The following is a 17,638-nucleotide window of genomic DNA, read 5'->3' as shown; positions in this document are numbered from 1 at the left end:
GTGCTGTTATTATGTTTCCAGCTCCGGTGCTTTGAACTGCCTGGGGAGTTGTCTCAAGGATGCTGAGCAGCATTGTTTTGTCTGACTCAAGGAAAAGAGCTATTTGCTACAGCCAGATCCTGGGATACTGGGCCAAGTGGGAAAGGAATACAAGAACCCAAGAAAGTTCGCCAACGGATTTTAATACACACTTCACCTAACATAACCCAATCCAACCGAACCTAACCTAACCTAACCATACTTTATATACCCTAATCAAACAATATATACGGTTGTTGCAATAAGAAAACGCGCTTTGTCGAAACACAACTGAGGTCGTCCACGGCCCTCAACTTAGGATCCCGGGTTCGATCCCGGGTTCGATCCCCCTGGAGAGACAAAGGCGGTTTCACGTTTCCTTTTACCTGATGCCTCTGTTCACGTAACAGTAAATAGGTACCCGGGAATTAAGAAACTGGTGTGAGATTACATTTTGAAGGTCATTTGACCAGACCACACACTAGAAGGTGAAGGGACGACGACGTTTCGATCCGTCCTGGACCATTCTCAAGTCGATGGTCATCAGTCAGGTCTGATGACCATCTTTTGAAAGTCATCAGTAGTTGGCCTAGTGGGGGGGGGGGGGGGGGGACCTCGATAACAGGCGACCTGTCCTCGACTGTACTGAACCAAACCAACCGAACAAAGTTATTGTCTTTCCTACACCTGCAGGCAGCTGTTGCAAGCAAATATCTCGAGGTTAATAATATATTGTTGAGGTCGGGGGAAACTTCCAAAAGAGTTGCCAGTCATCTATACTCTGACAGGTGCAGCTTAGTCAATTTACGTCATTTATTATGCACCCAATACACCTCTTGGGACGAAGGTGACAATTAAGAGGCACATAATAGGCTCAGAAACCGATTTATCTCAATATTCGTTTATGTAAGCAAATTACATCACCGATGAACTAGTTACAAAGTGTCATTAACAGTTCATTTATGGCCCCTAACTTGTGGTTGGGAAATATTGTACCAGTCAGCGCCCACCTGCTGGTCTCCTGTTGGGGGGTCAGCCTTCATAAAGTATTTACACAACCTCTTACGAAACCCCCTAAGGCACCGCTCCTGTGCCAGGTAAGTCCACCACGGGCTCACCATAGCCCGTGCTACTTGCCCCGAAAGTTACAGGCTATGGTGAGCCCGTAGTGGACTTACCTGGCACAGGAGCGGGGCTGTGAGCTCCGAAGCTCTAGGAGGTTGTTTTATAACAATAATAACCTTGGGTTGTGAAGTGTCCTACCACGTGAACTGTTTAATACATCTATTTATTTATATATGTATTTATATATATACAAGAAGTTACATTGGGTTTATGAGAGTACATAGCATGATGTGTTTACATTCTTGTAAAGCCACTAGTACGCATAGCGTACGGGCAGATGTAAACAAAGCCGCCATGATTGAGAATAGGGGTGTACAGGGATCGTAAGTGGTCCATACTCGACAAGGCTTGACCGCTCACTAATATTCATTAAGAAATTGGTATCTGAAAAACAATTTTTAGATTGTCCCCCCCTTGTAGTGTCCATTGTTGGAGTGTACCGTCACTCTGGGGTGCGTCACTACGTCTTGTTCAGTTCTGGGGGCGTCACTACGTCTTGTTCAGTTCTGGGGGTACGTCACTACGTCTTGTTCAGTTCTGGGGGCGTCACTACGTCTTGTTCAGTTCTGGGGGTACGTCACTACGTCTTGTTCAGTTCTGGGTGCGTCACTACGTCTTGTTCAGTTCTGGGGGTGCGTCACTACGTCTTGTTCAGTTCTGGGGGTACGTCACTACGTCTTGTTCAGTTCTGGGTGCGTCACTACGTCTTGTTCAGTTCTGGGGGTGCGTCACTACGTCTTGTTCAGTTCTGGGGTGCGTCACCACGTCTTGTTTAGTTCTGGGGTGCGTCACCACGTCTTGTTTAGTTCTGGGGGTACGTCACTACGTCTTGTTCAGTTCTGGGGGCGTCACTACGTCTTGTTCAGTTCTGGGGTGCGTCACTACGTCTTGTTCAGTTCTAGGGTGCGTCACAACGTCTTGTTCAGTTCTGAGGTGCGTCACTACGTCTTGTTCAGTTCTGAGGTGCGTCACCACGTCTTGTTCAGTTCTGGGGTGCGTCACCACGCCTTGTTCAGTTCTGGGGTGCGTCACCATGTCTTGTTCAGTTCTGGGGGCGCGTCACCACGTCTTGTTCAGTTCTGGGGTGCGTCACCACATCTTGTTCAGTTCTGGGGTGCGTCACCACATCTTGTTCAGTTCTGGGGTGCGTCACCACGTCTTGTTCAGTTCTGGGGGCGCGTCACCACGCCTTGTTCAGACAAACCAAGGGTGAGTCACCAAGCCATGTTCGAGAGCTCGCGGGCCTACTAAAATCAATAGCTCCTTAATGGGGGGTTTTGGGCGTCGATCAATGATGCCAGTTCGTTAAACAGGAATATACAGTTTATATTCATATACTCTCAAGCCCCAAGGAACCCCACCTGGCCAATTCATTGAACCTGTGTCATATATACTATTAAATTTTCTTGTCGAATGTGGGGCAGGTCAATTATTAAATGGAAATCTGATTCACGAGAATGTATTAGGAAACGCTGGGGTGGTTTTATGCAATAATTAGGTGGTGATTGTTGTTGTTATAGATTCAGCTACTTGGAAGACGTTCCAAGTAGCACGGGCTATGGTACGTGAGCCCGTAACTTACCTGGCACAGGAGCGGGGCAAGTAGCCCGGGCTATGGTGAGCCCGTAGAGGACTTACCTGGCACAGGAGAGGTGCTGTGTGTGAGGTGGTGAGGATGTGGTATTATATTGGCACGCTAGGTTGTTATGGATGCTTGCCTGGATTATTAATTAACCCCCGTCAGAATACCTTACCTCATAACAGTATTGATAATTTTATTTAATGCTGTATGACAATATCCCTAAAGGTACCACGTATGTGACTTTCTTCACTCATGTTTGTTAATTTTCTGATTTTCATGGCCGTGGGAGATCTTGCATTGTCCTCTCCTCAATTTGCTCGTTCCCGTTTTCTTGTGCGCTTTAAGCAGTGACTTCTTCAGACCACTCTCAGGTTGGCAGCGAGTTTGATATTTGGGAAAATGGTGAATGTAAAGTCCGTTGCTGAAGCTAGGAAACAGAAGTACTTGTAGTATGGATATCCCTTTCTAATAAAACAATAATAATAAAGTCCCACAGTTCTTTAAGAACCTAGTGATATATCCTCCCCCGGACGCCAAACGCTGGGCTTCAGTTGATGTTTAGAAATTTTTAGTTTTGATTAAATAATGGAATCTTACATAATGTGAAATCCCACCCCCTGTGTTATGAGGTGGGATTTAGTCAGATATCCCTATCTAACATACGATATCTGTGCATGCGATTCAAACACTGAAAACTATTATAAGCCCATCACCTTCCTACAAAAATCTGCTACCAGAACAATACAAATTTTGTCTTCAGACAACGCACAGCCCCTCTGTTTAAATCCCTTAACATGCTGAACATACACTCACTCCACACATGTTGTTGTGTTACTTACTCTTGAAAAACTTATTTCGGTATTCGAATCCTGTTTTGAAACGTTATCTAGATAATTGTAATAGAATTCATGAGCATCTAACCAGAGATAAATATCTTTGATATTCTCAGAGTCAGACTAAATCTGTGCAAATCAAAGGACCCAGTCCTTTGAACTCACTATGGAACTATGAAACTCACTCCTTAATGAATTACAAAATTGTCCAACCAACTCTATTCAAAAGTAAAGCCAAGAAATATCTAATTCTTTCATAATATCATCATACCTTGTGCTGCTATCTCATAGCATCTTGTGCTATTAACTCTCCCACGGTTTTAACAAACAGAAAACCACCTGCTGAAGTAGATCTGCCTTATGAACTCTATCAGCAGAACTGTTCACATATTATGCGTCACTTTGTGATTGAATGTGAACAAATTGAAGAATTTAGAAATACTTATTATAAATAGTCAATCAATGTGTATTTCATTCAAAATGACGTGGTAGTAGAAATTTTAGCAAAATACCCCAAGCTTGCTTACTGTAGATGATAGATGTAGATATGTGTAGATAGGCTTCTACACATATCTACAGGATAGGACAGTAGGCTTCCCACCCCCCTCCCGCTGGATGGGGTGGGGTGCATGATAAGCAAACTGAAATTATATGTATTTAGTTCACCACAAATGCTTAGCTTAGAGATGATGTGGTCTAGTTTTTGGACCCAGTATGACACCGAAACCATTTGTGCCACTCTCCCACAGTTAACATGGAAGTGGGGCCAATAATAAAATAATTAAACTAATTATTATTCTTAGTCATGTTGGGGACTCTTGGGGTCATGGCTGTATTAGTTTGATACACTATGTAACTGGCTTAACAAGGCTGCAACTTGCTCAGCTAAACTACACGAAGGAAGGAATTAGGACAGGAATATCCTTAAGTGCATTCGTACTTAATTAATAATATATATATATATATATATATATATATATATATATATATATATATATATATATATATATATATATATATATATATACTCAGGGGATGGGTATGGGGTCCATTACCGCCCATAGGATGGGTATGGGGGACCACTACCGCCCACAGGATGGGTATGGGGGACCACTACCGCCCACAGGATGGGTATGGGGGACCACTACCGCCCACAGGATGGGTATGGGGGACCACTACCGCCCACAGGATGGGTATGGGGGACCACTACCGCCCACAGGATGGGTATGGGGGACCACTACCGCCCACAGGATAGGTATGGGGGACCACTACCGCCCACAGGATGGGTATGGGGGACCACTACCGCCCACAGGATGGGTATGGGGGACCACTACCGCCCACAGGATGGGTATGGGGAACCACTACCGCCCACAGGATGGGTATGGGGGACCACTACCGCCCACAGGATAGGTATGGGGTGCATATAATAATACTCATGTTCATTACAACGACTCCAAACTAGGTATACTAAAACGCACGGCTAGGATAATTGAACTGGAGTACAGGACTTGTACAACTAACATGCTTTAAGCTCTTTTTGAAGGCCCCTGACTGCGGCTAGGGCACTTATGATGGAGCTGAGGCAGACTGGGAGACCTTTGTCAATGGCCTCAATTCTCACACTCCACTAAGCCGGGCATAGAAAGATATCAACAAGATTAAGGCTAAAAATACTGCACAGATCTTGCACCCTCATCCCTCACACAGAGCAAATGAGCTGGTTGATGCTTGGGCCACCACTTCTAGCTGTAACAGTCTTCCTCTACCCACACACAGTAAATTAAGGGTCCTTGACTTCATGCTCCGTAAGGATGATGACTGTATCGTGCTCTTCATTGAATTCGGACTAACCTCAACCCTACATTTTCTCTAATTTTCAACGTATGATCATCTTTATAAAGATCCTTTACCCGAATAAACATCTTATCTTACATAATGGTCGAATTAATTGCATATCTCCCGGGGAGGATGGAATTACTTATGATGTAATGTGTTTGCTTTTTATATTGCCAGGAAATCCTGTGTTTGAAGTGTGTAACATGAACCATGTAACTATGGAACTTTCTAATTCATGGACCAACAGTTTCATTATTCCCCCCATTCCTACAGCTAACCAGCAGAGTTCCTTACGCCAGTTTCCCTCACTATTTGTACTGTAAGACTCCTGATAGAATAGTTCTAAAGCGCTTCCTTCACAGAATTAGAGTACTTGTTGTCTCCCAGGATATATGGCTTCACGCATGGAAGGAGTATATGCCTCATTGCAGTACAAACTTCCTCCCTACATACTAAAATATCAAGCACAGTACTACTTTCCTGTATCTGAAGTTAGCCTTTGGCGTTGCACACCGGCGTGTAGGTCTGGGTGAACTCGCCAGAATTGATAAATAACTCATCCAACGACTTCGTTGGATGAGTTATTTATCCAACAGGGACTCATCTGTAGTGTTCCAAGGGCATACGTAAACGCCAAAAGTATTGGCCCATATGAGGTAGCTCCTATTTATATTCTTTAATTGTGCTCAAACGAGTATATGTATCTAAAGTTTACACGTTAATTGTAAGTAACTCGGTCATTCTTGATTGCCTTCAACTGCTCAAGATATTAACTAACGTGCTTGTGTTCCTGAAGCTTGGCACATATAATAATCATTGATGGTATCAGACTTTGTCTCTTGACGAATAAGCATCCTATAGTGGCCTCTGAATGCATAATAGAACTAACGAGTTTACCAAAGCATGTAGTTTTAAAGAGGGAGTTGATTACCATAGTTGATTCTAATTTATTATCATTTTGGATTGCTCTTGAGCAGCCTGAAGGAAGTAATGTACCGAAAACTGCAACAACATTTCATAGATCTCAGACAATGTGAAAATTATACTAGTTATTCCATTTATCATCATACTGTAAAGCATATCTATGGGTCACCTAGTAAGGTCAGTGGACTTCTATAAACGTTCAAGCTCAAAGTCAAATTGAAGTAAGTTTATTGATATAATTCAATACATCTCAAAAGATAGGGAAGCTTAGGCTATTTCTATCCTCACGTCTATAAACGTTACTACTGCTAGACATAGTCTAGGCTACAATTCCTCTAGGAGTTTTCACCACCTGTTGAAGTAGATCTGACCCAGTGTAATCTGTCAGGTAGAAGTAGTCACATACTTGCAGCACTATGTAATTGAATGTTTAAAATTCAGAATTCAGAAATAATCCTTTTACAAACGTTCAAGGAATGGGTATTTCATATAAAATGATGTACTACCGGAAAACTTAATATATAGAAAGTTTGCGTAGTACATATACATGCACATGATTATAAACTTCCCACCTCCGCCCATTGGATGGGTATGGAGTGCATTGATTAATAAATCCAACTATACATCTAACTAGCTCACCAGACATGCAAATTGCCCAGCTTAGAGACTGTTGCGGTTCACCTCCAAAACTAATTATCTTATAAAAGACTTGATACATATACATTAAACAGTGTAACTATAGCTTACCAAGACTAACTCGCTTATCAAAATTAATTTTGGTTGGTCAGTTCGTGAGGTCATTCTGTACCTTTGTCAACTTGCCCACTACCACTCAAGGGCTGGGTGTGGGGGTGCATGATATATGAACACAACAAAACTAATCAAATTTTTAATACGATTATGTATGCAGAAGCATTTCCATTTGCTAATTTATTTGTATGCTATATTCACTATTCAAACGTAAATATTGTCCTTAATAATTTAGAATGTATTACATAATTACTGTATATATTTGTCCTGAAAACAACAGGGAGAAGGAGGAAGGGGGGGGGAAACAAACATTGCCATTTTAGAAGTAGATTAATGTATTAAATCCACCTTCCACAAATCCTATTCTTAAATCCACCAACTGTGAAATATTTACTCATCTATCAATCCAAACAGCGGCCTAAAAACCAACGTTTTAAACAAGAAGATTTGACTTGACACTTGAAAATTAAGAGTTGGAGTCTCTGGAGGTGGGCCGGGGGGAGGGCGTGAGCAGACTGGTGCCAGTGACGGTGGCGGCGGTGGTAGGCGCTGTAGGTGAGTGTTCCTGCTGTATATCCTTCCTCATCCACCTCGCCCAGGGCGGTACTGGCCGCCCACGCCCTCTGCTGCTACGCCCGCCCCGCTGGCAATCTTCCTGGTGTCTCAAGAAATTGGTGTTTATTGTTGATGTTACAGGATTAGGATTTGAATGAGGGTTGGTGTTTTTCTTTTCTAATGACTTGAAGTCTCTACTTCAAAATGCCAACGCAGCTAAATACACCGGCTAAGGAGTAGTCAAATTCTCGATATGTGTGTGTATACCTAGAGAGTTTAGTTTAGTTCATTAACTATGTCCAGTACCAAAGTTTACTGGCAAGATGGTAAATTATTGTTGGGAACGCTGGTGACTTGTGCCCAATTTCCAGCGCGGTGAGGGACAACGTGGCAGCCCCACGTACTCAAGCATTGTTGTCTTGTAGTAAAGTGTTGATGTGTTGGTCAGCCTTAGGCCTAGTTCCCGTTCTCGCTAGCAGATAAATGTCGTGGAGGAGCGGCGAACCCCCCCCCCCTCGTTGTCGCATCATGTTCCACCACCCACGGGACGGGTGTGTGATATTTTGGTAACCCTTACACTACTCTCAACAGTATGGGTATGGGGTGCCCCTGTAACCCTTCCTGTTGCCACCTACTCTATGGGCATGCCTTGCCTTGAGGTTACCTTAAGGTGGTTCCGAGGATCGATATCTCTGAAGAGCAGCTTCTAAGTTTCTAGTTGGTGGTTTGGCCTACCAGACTGATAGACATCGCTGCCTGCAGTCTGATGTATAAATTACAGCCAGATTGCTCGGGTATCCTTTGAAGATGTTTCAAAAGTTCCCTTTTGAACACCATGAGAGGTCAGCTATGTCCCTTATGTATTGAGGGAAGGTGTTGAAAAGTATTGCCCTAAGTTACTAGCATACCCATATTGCACTTCTACTTTCCAAATGAGCTATTTTGGAGGAATTGGGTATTCCCTGTATGTAATCCTTCCACTACCCTCAGAGGTGCATATGAGGTGCCTCTGTAACCCTTCTACTGTATTATCAACCAGGGTTATGCAGGTGCCCTGTAACTCGCTTCCCCCGTATCTGAGAACGAGCTGAGCTACAACTTTAATGTCAATGCAAGTGTCTGGTAACCAGATACATACCCAACACTACTGTTTTATTTATGGTTGAGTATATACCAGAATTTACCCGAGGGCCACAATCTCTCAACCTCAATGGAAACGAGAAGCTGGTAGCTTGACAAAGGCAACCCCCTTCCCCTTCCCCCTCATTATTCTTTATCTTTTCCAACTTAATTGTAAACTGAAGTATAGAGTGAATCGAGTTTATATTTTTGTGGTACTACAGTACTTTAATATTATACTATAAGATAAGTAAAATATGATACAAAAGTTTGCTATTTATATATTTTTCTAAAGAGATGTTTAATGATGGGTATATACTTTAATTTAGATACTGTAGTTTTAGAGGTAACTATACAGATACTGTACATGTTTTAATATTCACTAACAATGAGCACAAGTTGTCTTATTTAGGATGAATTGCATGAATGAAGAAATGCTTTGAGGTTCATTAGGTATTTCTTCAGTTTCCTTTTAAACTGATTGAGATTTACAACATTTTATTGCATTTGGCAGGGCATTCCTCAATTTAACTCTTTAACTCCATGGCATTTCTGCATTGGTAGTCATGCTCTTGAACATCAAATATTATTCAGTATTACCCTAAAATGTACAAATACTGGTACTGTACATTAATCTAAAGGAATGACTAAAACTGCATATAACTACCCGAGAGCCACCGACACTAGTGGCGTTGACGAGAACAGGAAGATGGCGGCTTGTTGAGGGATTTTCCTTGATAATCTTTTCCAGTTTGATTTTGAAATTTCTTTGCATTTATAGTTTCAGTGAAATATATAGCTTCAATGAATTATTACAAAAATATTTACTCTAATATGATCCTTTGTATTTTTTTAAATTAATATTTTAATTTTATCTTAAGGTACAGTACTATATTGATATTATTTTGTAGTAAAATTAACATTTTCGTAGGTGACATATGAACATGGTGTCATGGCCCCCTACACTCATAATGTTCAGTTTTAACATGTCAGAGATTATAAAACTGATTTTGGTTTCCCAGTAGAGTAGTTCGGTCGGGTTTGTTCTCGATGCACAATTGAGAATTCTGGGTTTGAATCCCGGGTAGGACAGAAATGGTTGGGCACATTTCCGTTCACCTACTGCCTCTGTTCACCTAGCAGTGAGTAGGTACTCAGGAGTTGGTCAGTTTGTTGTGGGGTTGCATCCTGGGTGGAGTCAATCATTTGACCTGAAGGGGGGGGGAGGGGGGCAGACCCCGATAATATCCTAACTTATAAATACTCTGGCTTCCTGTCCCCTGACACAATGAATTATTTTTATTTTTTTAACATTCCATTGTTTGGGAAGAGGAAGCTTGATGGCTTATTGATGTCACCATTGCCAATCATTGACCATTTCCCAGAATGCAAATGGGAAAATGAAATGAAAGAAAATGGGGTGAAGCAAGTCAATTAATGTCTAGGTTCCTATTTACAGGTAGGTGACAGAGGCATTGAGTGAAAGGAAACTTGGTCAGACATCTTGCCCTGGCTGTGAGTTGAACCCAGGACCATTCATTTGTAACCCTTACTGCACTAACTGCTGTGCTTGTGGGGGAAGACGGGCTTACTCTTAAGTAGCTACAAGGTGGGTGAAGTTCCGCTTTTAAAAGACTTTCGTCATATTAATGTGAAATGTTGTACGTGAGCATAATAGCGTTTTTTACCAATTTCAGTCCCTGAGCTCATTATGTGCCTCTGTAACCCTTTCCACTACTGTCCACAAGATGGGTATGTGGTGCATAATAAATGAACTAAACTAACCAACTTTCATAGAGGAGTACAGTTTAGTATTTATTTTGCACTAGAGTTCTTTAACAAATTTTAATGCAAATGATACCGATTTACTGCATTTAGAAGTTTGGCGTAACAAAATTTTCATATTGTTTCATATAACTAATATATAATTATTTAAAGCCTTTTTGGCTTATTAAAGCCTTTTTATACATGGGTTTAAAATACTGATTTGCATTAGGTAAACATAATCATTGGTTATGCAGTACCAGAACTGTGTTAATACTTAAGGAATTTTATCAATGAAATTATTGCTAATTAATGTGTTCTAAGAACAATTTGGGTAGCAAAAAAGAAAACTTAGATTATCCAAAAGTTTAGATTATACTGACGGGGTCCAGTTCCAATTACATGTACTGTACTTTACAATAATTTGTAAATAATTTTGTCGGGACAGGCTGCCTGTGTATGTATGCATGTCAGTATTTTTTTTGTGGTCCTCTAAAGATTGTGCTACTGACCTTTCTCAGGATGCAACCCCATAACAGTAGTCCAACTTCTGCATACTTATTTACTACTAGGTGAACAAAGTCATTAAAGGTGATTGGAAATGTGCTCAACCATTTCTGTCCCTCTGATTCGAATCCAGATTTCTCAATTAACACTTTCGCGCTCTCCGCAAAGGTCACTCAGCCAACCGAATGTGCGCGCTGCGTTTTTATCGCTTAAGCGTAAAAACAAAAATGTGTATACTCTTTTTACTCTCCTGACCTTAGTTCTCATGCTACGTATTTCATTTTGGCACCAACGTGTTTGCAATAAAATTCTCTAGAAGAACATTAGTAAAATAAGTCACGAAACATATAGGGATACCAGCACCAAATAAATAACTACGTAGATGACTCGCCGTGAGCGCCCATCAGCAACAAAATGTTTTTACTCTTGGGATTATAATCACCTCCACACTTGTTCTACAGCGTTAATTTTGGTATCAATGGACTCGCAATGAAATTCCCAACACGGTGATATGAATATAAGCGTTGAATATTGATGCAGCCCGCCCGCAAGAGTGTGGGAAGTGGTGAAATTGTTACCCGGTATCGGTGACGGGACGACGCACAGCGCTTTGAAAGTTTATACTTATTTCACTCTCATGACATTAATTTTCTATGTACGTCATTCATTTTCATGTCAATGTATTCGCAATAGAATGTTCTATGTGCCCATAGGTAAAAAATATCAACAAAGCGTAAGTTAGAATAGCGACAAATATAAAACAACGCTGGAACATATCAGTGAGCGTCAAACACACACGAAATATTTTTACTTTTGTTATGTTTGTCAAGATTATACTTGTTGCACACAGTTATTTTTGGTTGTATATTGATCGGAATAAAATTCCCTAAACAGACATATGCATATAATACATGATATGGGGGAAGAATTACCAGTATAAACGGCTAAAGTCACCCACCTGCAACCCGTTTGGGACAAAATACCATTTGATCGACGTTATCCACACCTTTCATGAACTTATTGTACCATGCAGCCTAGTGGTGAGAAAGAGAGCCTCATAGCGCGCAGTTTGAAACAAACCCAAAGTAAATCGGATAAAAATTGAATTTTATACAAATATTTTAAAAGTTGACATAACTTTATGTCCACTATGCGTTTACGTTAGACGAAACCGAACGCGCCGGCGCGTCCAGATAGCGCGAAAGTGTTAAGAGATGAGAACGAACCCAACTGTAATAATACTTGCACACCTTTTGCATATTAAAAATAGTTTTGACATTGTGGTAGAAGCTAATTATGAAATCTTTTATGAATTGTGATCACATGGTGTTCATTGATTCACACATTGAAATCATTTGTGGAAGAAGTGAAGGGAACTATCAGGAGAAAGCATGTGCAGGTAAGGTGTGATGCGTGTGCAGGTACAGTGTGAGGCAAGCTTTGCAGCTTCACTATTTTATTCTCTTGGTTGGTTATTGTTCGAACACTCGAATGATTTTGTCAAATTTTAAGATTAATCATGCATTACCATAACTTTGGTAGATGTAGGTAATTTTGTGTCTTGCCTTGTTTTGATGTGGTTTTGAGGTCTGACAAAGCATTCTGGTTTAGTCTGGTCAACCAGGCTGTTAGATGTTGCCGAACATAGTGACAATGTCTGGTTAATTAGATATATACTCTTTGGAGTTATTACAGTAATTGAATATACAGTACTGTAATTTTTATATTAAAAATAAGTTATCATTGCACAATTCTCTCTTCAGGTTTACAAAAAGTGAGTAAGAATGGACAAGGGTAGGGGTCGTGGACAGGACAAGGGCCGTGGTCGGAGCAAAGCCAGGGGGCAGCAACCACCAGGAATCCCCAGAGAGTCTCCTGGTGCTCCCTCATCTCGTCTACCAACACCACATGGCCGCCCCATTACACCTGGTCAGGTACAGTACTTATTTTTGTATTTAGTGACATGTTGCAGAAAGATTTGAAAAGACTTAATATAATATACTGTACTACTGTTTAAAGAAATAAACCTGAGGGGGGGACACTGCCGAAGATGAGAAGCTGCCAGTTTGTCAAGGGTCCCTCCCATTTGTCATGATGATTATCAGGAATCTTGGGTTCGGATCCCGGTCAGGACAGAAGTGTTTGGGCAAGTTTTATTTCACTTAATGTGTCTGGTTACCAAACAGTAAACAGGTACCTGGGAGTTAGTCAGCTGTTGTGGGGTTGCATCCTGGGTTTGACCTGAAGGGGGGGAATTCTATGTAAGTATCGTATATTTACCCAATTTACCCGAGGCCCACTAACCCTAGTGGTCTCGACAATGACAGGAAGCCACTGACTTGTCGAATGTCCTCCCATTTGCCTTGATGATCTTCCATCATCGGTTCCATGGGTTAATAACCCTGTGGGTGAAAAAGCATCTCTTCTCAGTCCTACAGTGTGGCTTGAGCTTGAAACTGTTGCTCGTTGTTTTTGTTACATCTGACCTTCTGAAGAAAATATCTGGATTAACATCCTGTAAATTGTTCAGTATTTTAACCTTTAATATTATCTGTTAGATTAAGGACCTGCCCGAAATGCTATGCGTACTAGTGGCTTTACAAGAATGTAAACTCGCCATGCTGTGTACCCCTCATAAACCCAGTGTACCTTCTTGTATACAGTATATATAAATATAAATAAATATTGCTTGGCTTAGACTCGGCTATAAGTATCTCTAGGAATGCAGGCGATGAGTCGCAATAACGTGGCTAAAGTATGATGACCAGACACCACACTAGAATGTGAAGGGACGATGACGTTTCGGTCCGTCCTGGACCATTCTCAAGTCGATTGTGAATGGTCCAGGACGGACCGAAACGTTGTCGTCCCTTCACATTCTAGTGTGTGGTCTGGTCATCATTATCTCTAGGAATTTTCATTATCTGCTGATGTAGAACTGATCAAATGTAAACTGAACAAAATTATTCGCACACCATCTGTCACTATGTGATGGAGTGCAAAAAGATATTGTATTTGAATTCAGAGACAATTCTATAACGAATGTTAAGAGGTGTAACATTCAAAATTATCTGCTATCAGAAGTCTTAGCCAAATATCCCCAGTTTGCTAACTGTAGGTAGTAGCTAAGTGAATTTAACCTATTCACCACTGCCCATTGGATGGGGGGCAGTGTGCAGGACAAACATATCAATTGTGAAACTAAATTCTCCACATGTCAGTTGCTAAATTTAGAAACCGTACTAGTGGTCGGTCTCGAGCCCATTGTTGTGATGTGCATTGAATTTTGTAACTAGCTCAAGATTGTAACTTGCTTAGCTAAATGAATTGTGGGGTTCAGTCCCTGAGCCCATTACGTGCCTCTAACTCTTTTCCACTACCTTATAGTGGAAAGATGGGTATGGGGTAAATAATAAATGAACTAAAGTTAAAAAAAAAAAAAAAAAAAAAAAAAAAACTTTGGATTCTCAATGAATTTTCAGATATGAGAAGTTAGGCTGATCATTTAGTAGTTTTCTGCTGAACTCTTTCTGCCCTATTTTCAAAGATTTTGGATATTAAGCCAGACCACTTCTTTAAAATGACAAATGCAACCTGTACTAGGAGCAACAGCTTCAAACTCGATGAGCCACAATGTAGGATAGAAAAAAGGAATGCTTTCTCAACCTTAGGATTATAAACACAGGTGACCGCCTACCTGCCACAACTGTGAATGCCAGTACATTACTTTGGTTCAAAATCCAGTTGAAAAAATCCTTGGGAACAAAGGAGGAACCTTGGACAAGCTGTTGGCTATATGTCCTTTTTGAGGTCATTAGAGATGGTGGCCCTTGAATTAATAGGTAGATTTTGTGTACCTTTCAAAATATTTGTATCAAAGGTATTTCTTATTCTTTTTATCAGATGCCTCAGCCAGGCAAACAACCAGATGAGCCGGGTTCTTTAGCACTTTCAAGAGGGAAAAGTCGAGGGCAGGTGTCAGAGACCCAGCAGCAGCAACCCAGGCAGCAGCAGCAACCCTGGCAGCAGCAGCAACCCTGGCAGCAGCAGCAACCCGGGCAGCAGCAATCCTGGCAGCAGCCGCAGCAGCAACCCAGGCAGCAGCAACCCTGGCAGCAGCAGCAGCAGCAGCAGCAACCCAGGCAGCAGCAACAGCAGCAACCCTGGCAGCAGCAACAGGAGCAACCCAGGCAGCAGCAGCAAGCCTGGCAGCAGCAGCAACCCAGGCAGCAGCAGCAGCAGCAACCCAGGCAGCAGCAACAGCAGCAACCCTGGCAGCAGCAACAGGAGCAACCCAGGCAGCAGCAGCAAGCCTGGCAGCAGCAGCAGCAGCAGCAACCCAGGCAGCAGCAACAGCAGCAACCTAGGCAGCAGCAGCAGCAACCTAGGCAGCAGCAGCAGCAACCCAGGCAGCAGCTTCAAAAGGGTCTAGAGCCTGGAAGTCCACTAGATGCTACAGGCCAAGGTCCAACCCCTCAGGTATCTATCACTTATTATTTTCTTGATCATTCAAAACTTCAGAACCCAATTTCTGACCTGTTCCAAATGAAAATTAGTCATTATACCTGGCAGATGCCAAAATTCTCAGTAGTTTGTGTTGACAGATTACTGGGAAGATGGGGCACCATGAGTGTAGCTCTCATTCTGTGAACCACACTGTATCTTGTGCTACCCACTTCCTCAATATTAGTACTCAAGACATGAATCTTCACCAGTGTAATCACCTCTGTCAATTTATATTGGTCATATGTTGATATAAAATCTTGCCACAATGTACCTATTAATCTTGACTGATCTGTTAGTTTAAGAACCTGCTAGAAATGGTGTGTAAAATGCAAGAATGTAAAAACACACCAATATTATGTACTCGCTAACCCATTGTACCTTCTTGTAAATAAATAATGTAAATTACATTACTCATCAAAGCCACTATCTGATGGCTCTTTAGTAAAATATTCATAAATATTATATTAAATATAATAAATTTATTAATTTTTCTAACTGATCCAGCAATATTTTTTGATACATTGAAGAATCAGGTGTATCAAATGGTTTACCCCTGCTCTTCAATTGTGCTTAGGGCAGCCCAACTTTCATTGGAAATATTTTACACTTTTTTATATTTTATAAAGTGCTGAACTGTAATGTCAATCCTGACCTTAAAAGCTTCCTAGAAGGTTGTAACAACCCATGAGCACCACACCAGAAACAAATACCTATTTGATATTCCAAGAGTACGACTTAATCAAACTAGAAATGCTCTACAAATCAAGGGACTCAGAATGTAGAATGACCTTCCCAACCATGTTAAAGACTGTACCTCTCTCAACCAGTTTAAGATAAAAACTAAGTACTACCTAATTAACTCCCTGTAACCTACCTTACCCCTAAAATGTCAACCCATGTCTGCTGTTTGTCGACCAAATTGTATTTTTGCTATTTTTCTGCCATGTTCCCCCTTTTTTCTTTTTATATGTTCTCAACACAATTTATACTTTATTCTCAATTAGTATTAAGTTCTAGTTTTTTGTGTTTTTCCTGCCCGAAACGCTTTGCCTCATAGTGGCTTTAGGCATTGTATGTACTAGCTCTATCTATAAATCCATCAATGTTTGTATCACACCTTGTATGCATGTACTTTACCTGAATAAACATTTGAATTTGAATTTTTGAAAACATTTTGCTTAACTAGGAACCAGTATTAGTAGAAACTAATCTGGTGAAATACTATCAATAAAGATTTAAAAATTGTTAGTAATAGTTCATATTTGAATTAGGGGGATGTGTTTTATACATGAAATAATTGATATAACTCGATTTGACAATCTTAATAGTTTCATGAACTGCATTCCAGGCAACTTCTCCATGGCCCGCTGTAAGCAGAGCTGGGTATCGAGGGGCAGAAAGGAGTGGAAATGGAAGACAGGGACTGCAACAGCCATCTACGGAGAGCCTCACACAGGCTATGGCACGCGTTGGACTGGAACCTGGTGCTGTTGGAGGTAACAGCAGCAGTAGTGGTTAGTTAATATGGTATCGGAGTACAGTTGGCTTCATTCTCGACTCTGAATCGGGGATCTCGGGTTTGATTTCCGGGCAGGACAGAAATGGTAGGGCATAGTTCCTTTTGTCTAATATCTTTGTTCACTTAGTAGTACATAAGTACCTTGGAATTAGGCAACTGTTAGGTTGCATCCTGGGGAAGGTCAGCAATTTGACTTTGAGGGGCCTTCAATATAAGCCTAAAGTGTGTAATTACCCAAGTTTAGTTACAGGATGAGAGCTATGCTCATGGTATCCTGTCTTCCCAGCACTGTCATAATGTTTTGAAACTACCAACAGGTCATCATCATGGTTTGATGATGACCAAATTCATTGACAATTTGATGAATTGTCATCAAAATTCATTGATGACAATGCATTTTTATTATTTTCAACCTCTGAATTATTCTTGTTTATCTGTATTTTGTTTTTAATGATATTAAAGAATAGGTCTGGTTCTGTTTTACACTTGCAGTTCCTTTCTACCTCTTCTCACAGTTGTGCAGTTGTTTCTTGCATGTTTGTATTGTTGGTTCCTTTGCGAGGTTTGGCCTCTTCCTATACTGATTCTAGTTTTGTCTTA

At 41.1% G+C, this 17,638-nt stretch overlaps 1 protein-coding gene across 6 annotated transcripts in view; it reads left to right on the top strand.

Moving 5' to 3' along the window:
- LOC123756470 (piwi-like protein Siwi) overlaps window positions 1-17,638 on the top strand; it is a 148,853-nt gene that overhangs the window by 101,377 nt on the left and 29,838 nt on the right. The window contains exons 1-5 of one of the 6 annotated variants that reach the window (XM_069331255.1): window positions 7,472-7,623; window positions 10,202-10,351; window positions 12,777-12,947; window positions 14,917-15,492; window positions 16,868-17,033. In XM_069331255.1, coding sequence (XP_069187356.1) covers window positions 12,798-12,947; window positions 14,917-15,492; window positions 16,868-17,033 — 892 coding nt within the window. In that variant the 5' untranslated portion in view covers window positions 7,472-7,623; window positions 10,202-10,351; window positions 12,777-12,797. The other 5 variants (XM_045739649.2, XM_069331256.1, XM_045739648.2 and 2 more) reach the window with 5 other exon arrangements.

The sequence above is a fragment of the Procambarus clarkii genome, chromosome 25 (genome assembly GCF_040958095.1).
Source record: "Procambarus clarkii isolate CNS0578487 chromosome 25, FALCON_Pclarkii_2.0, whole genome shotgun sequence".
NCBI classification, from domain to species: domain Eukaryota; kingdom Metazoa; phylum Arthropoda; class Malacostraca; order Decapoda; family Cambaridae; genus Procambarus; species Procambarus clarkii.
The sequence above is the reverse complement of the archived record's forward strand: the minus strand, read 5'-3'. Positions and strand labels throughout refer to the sequence as shown.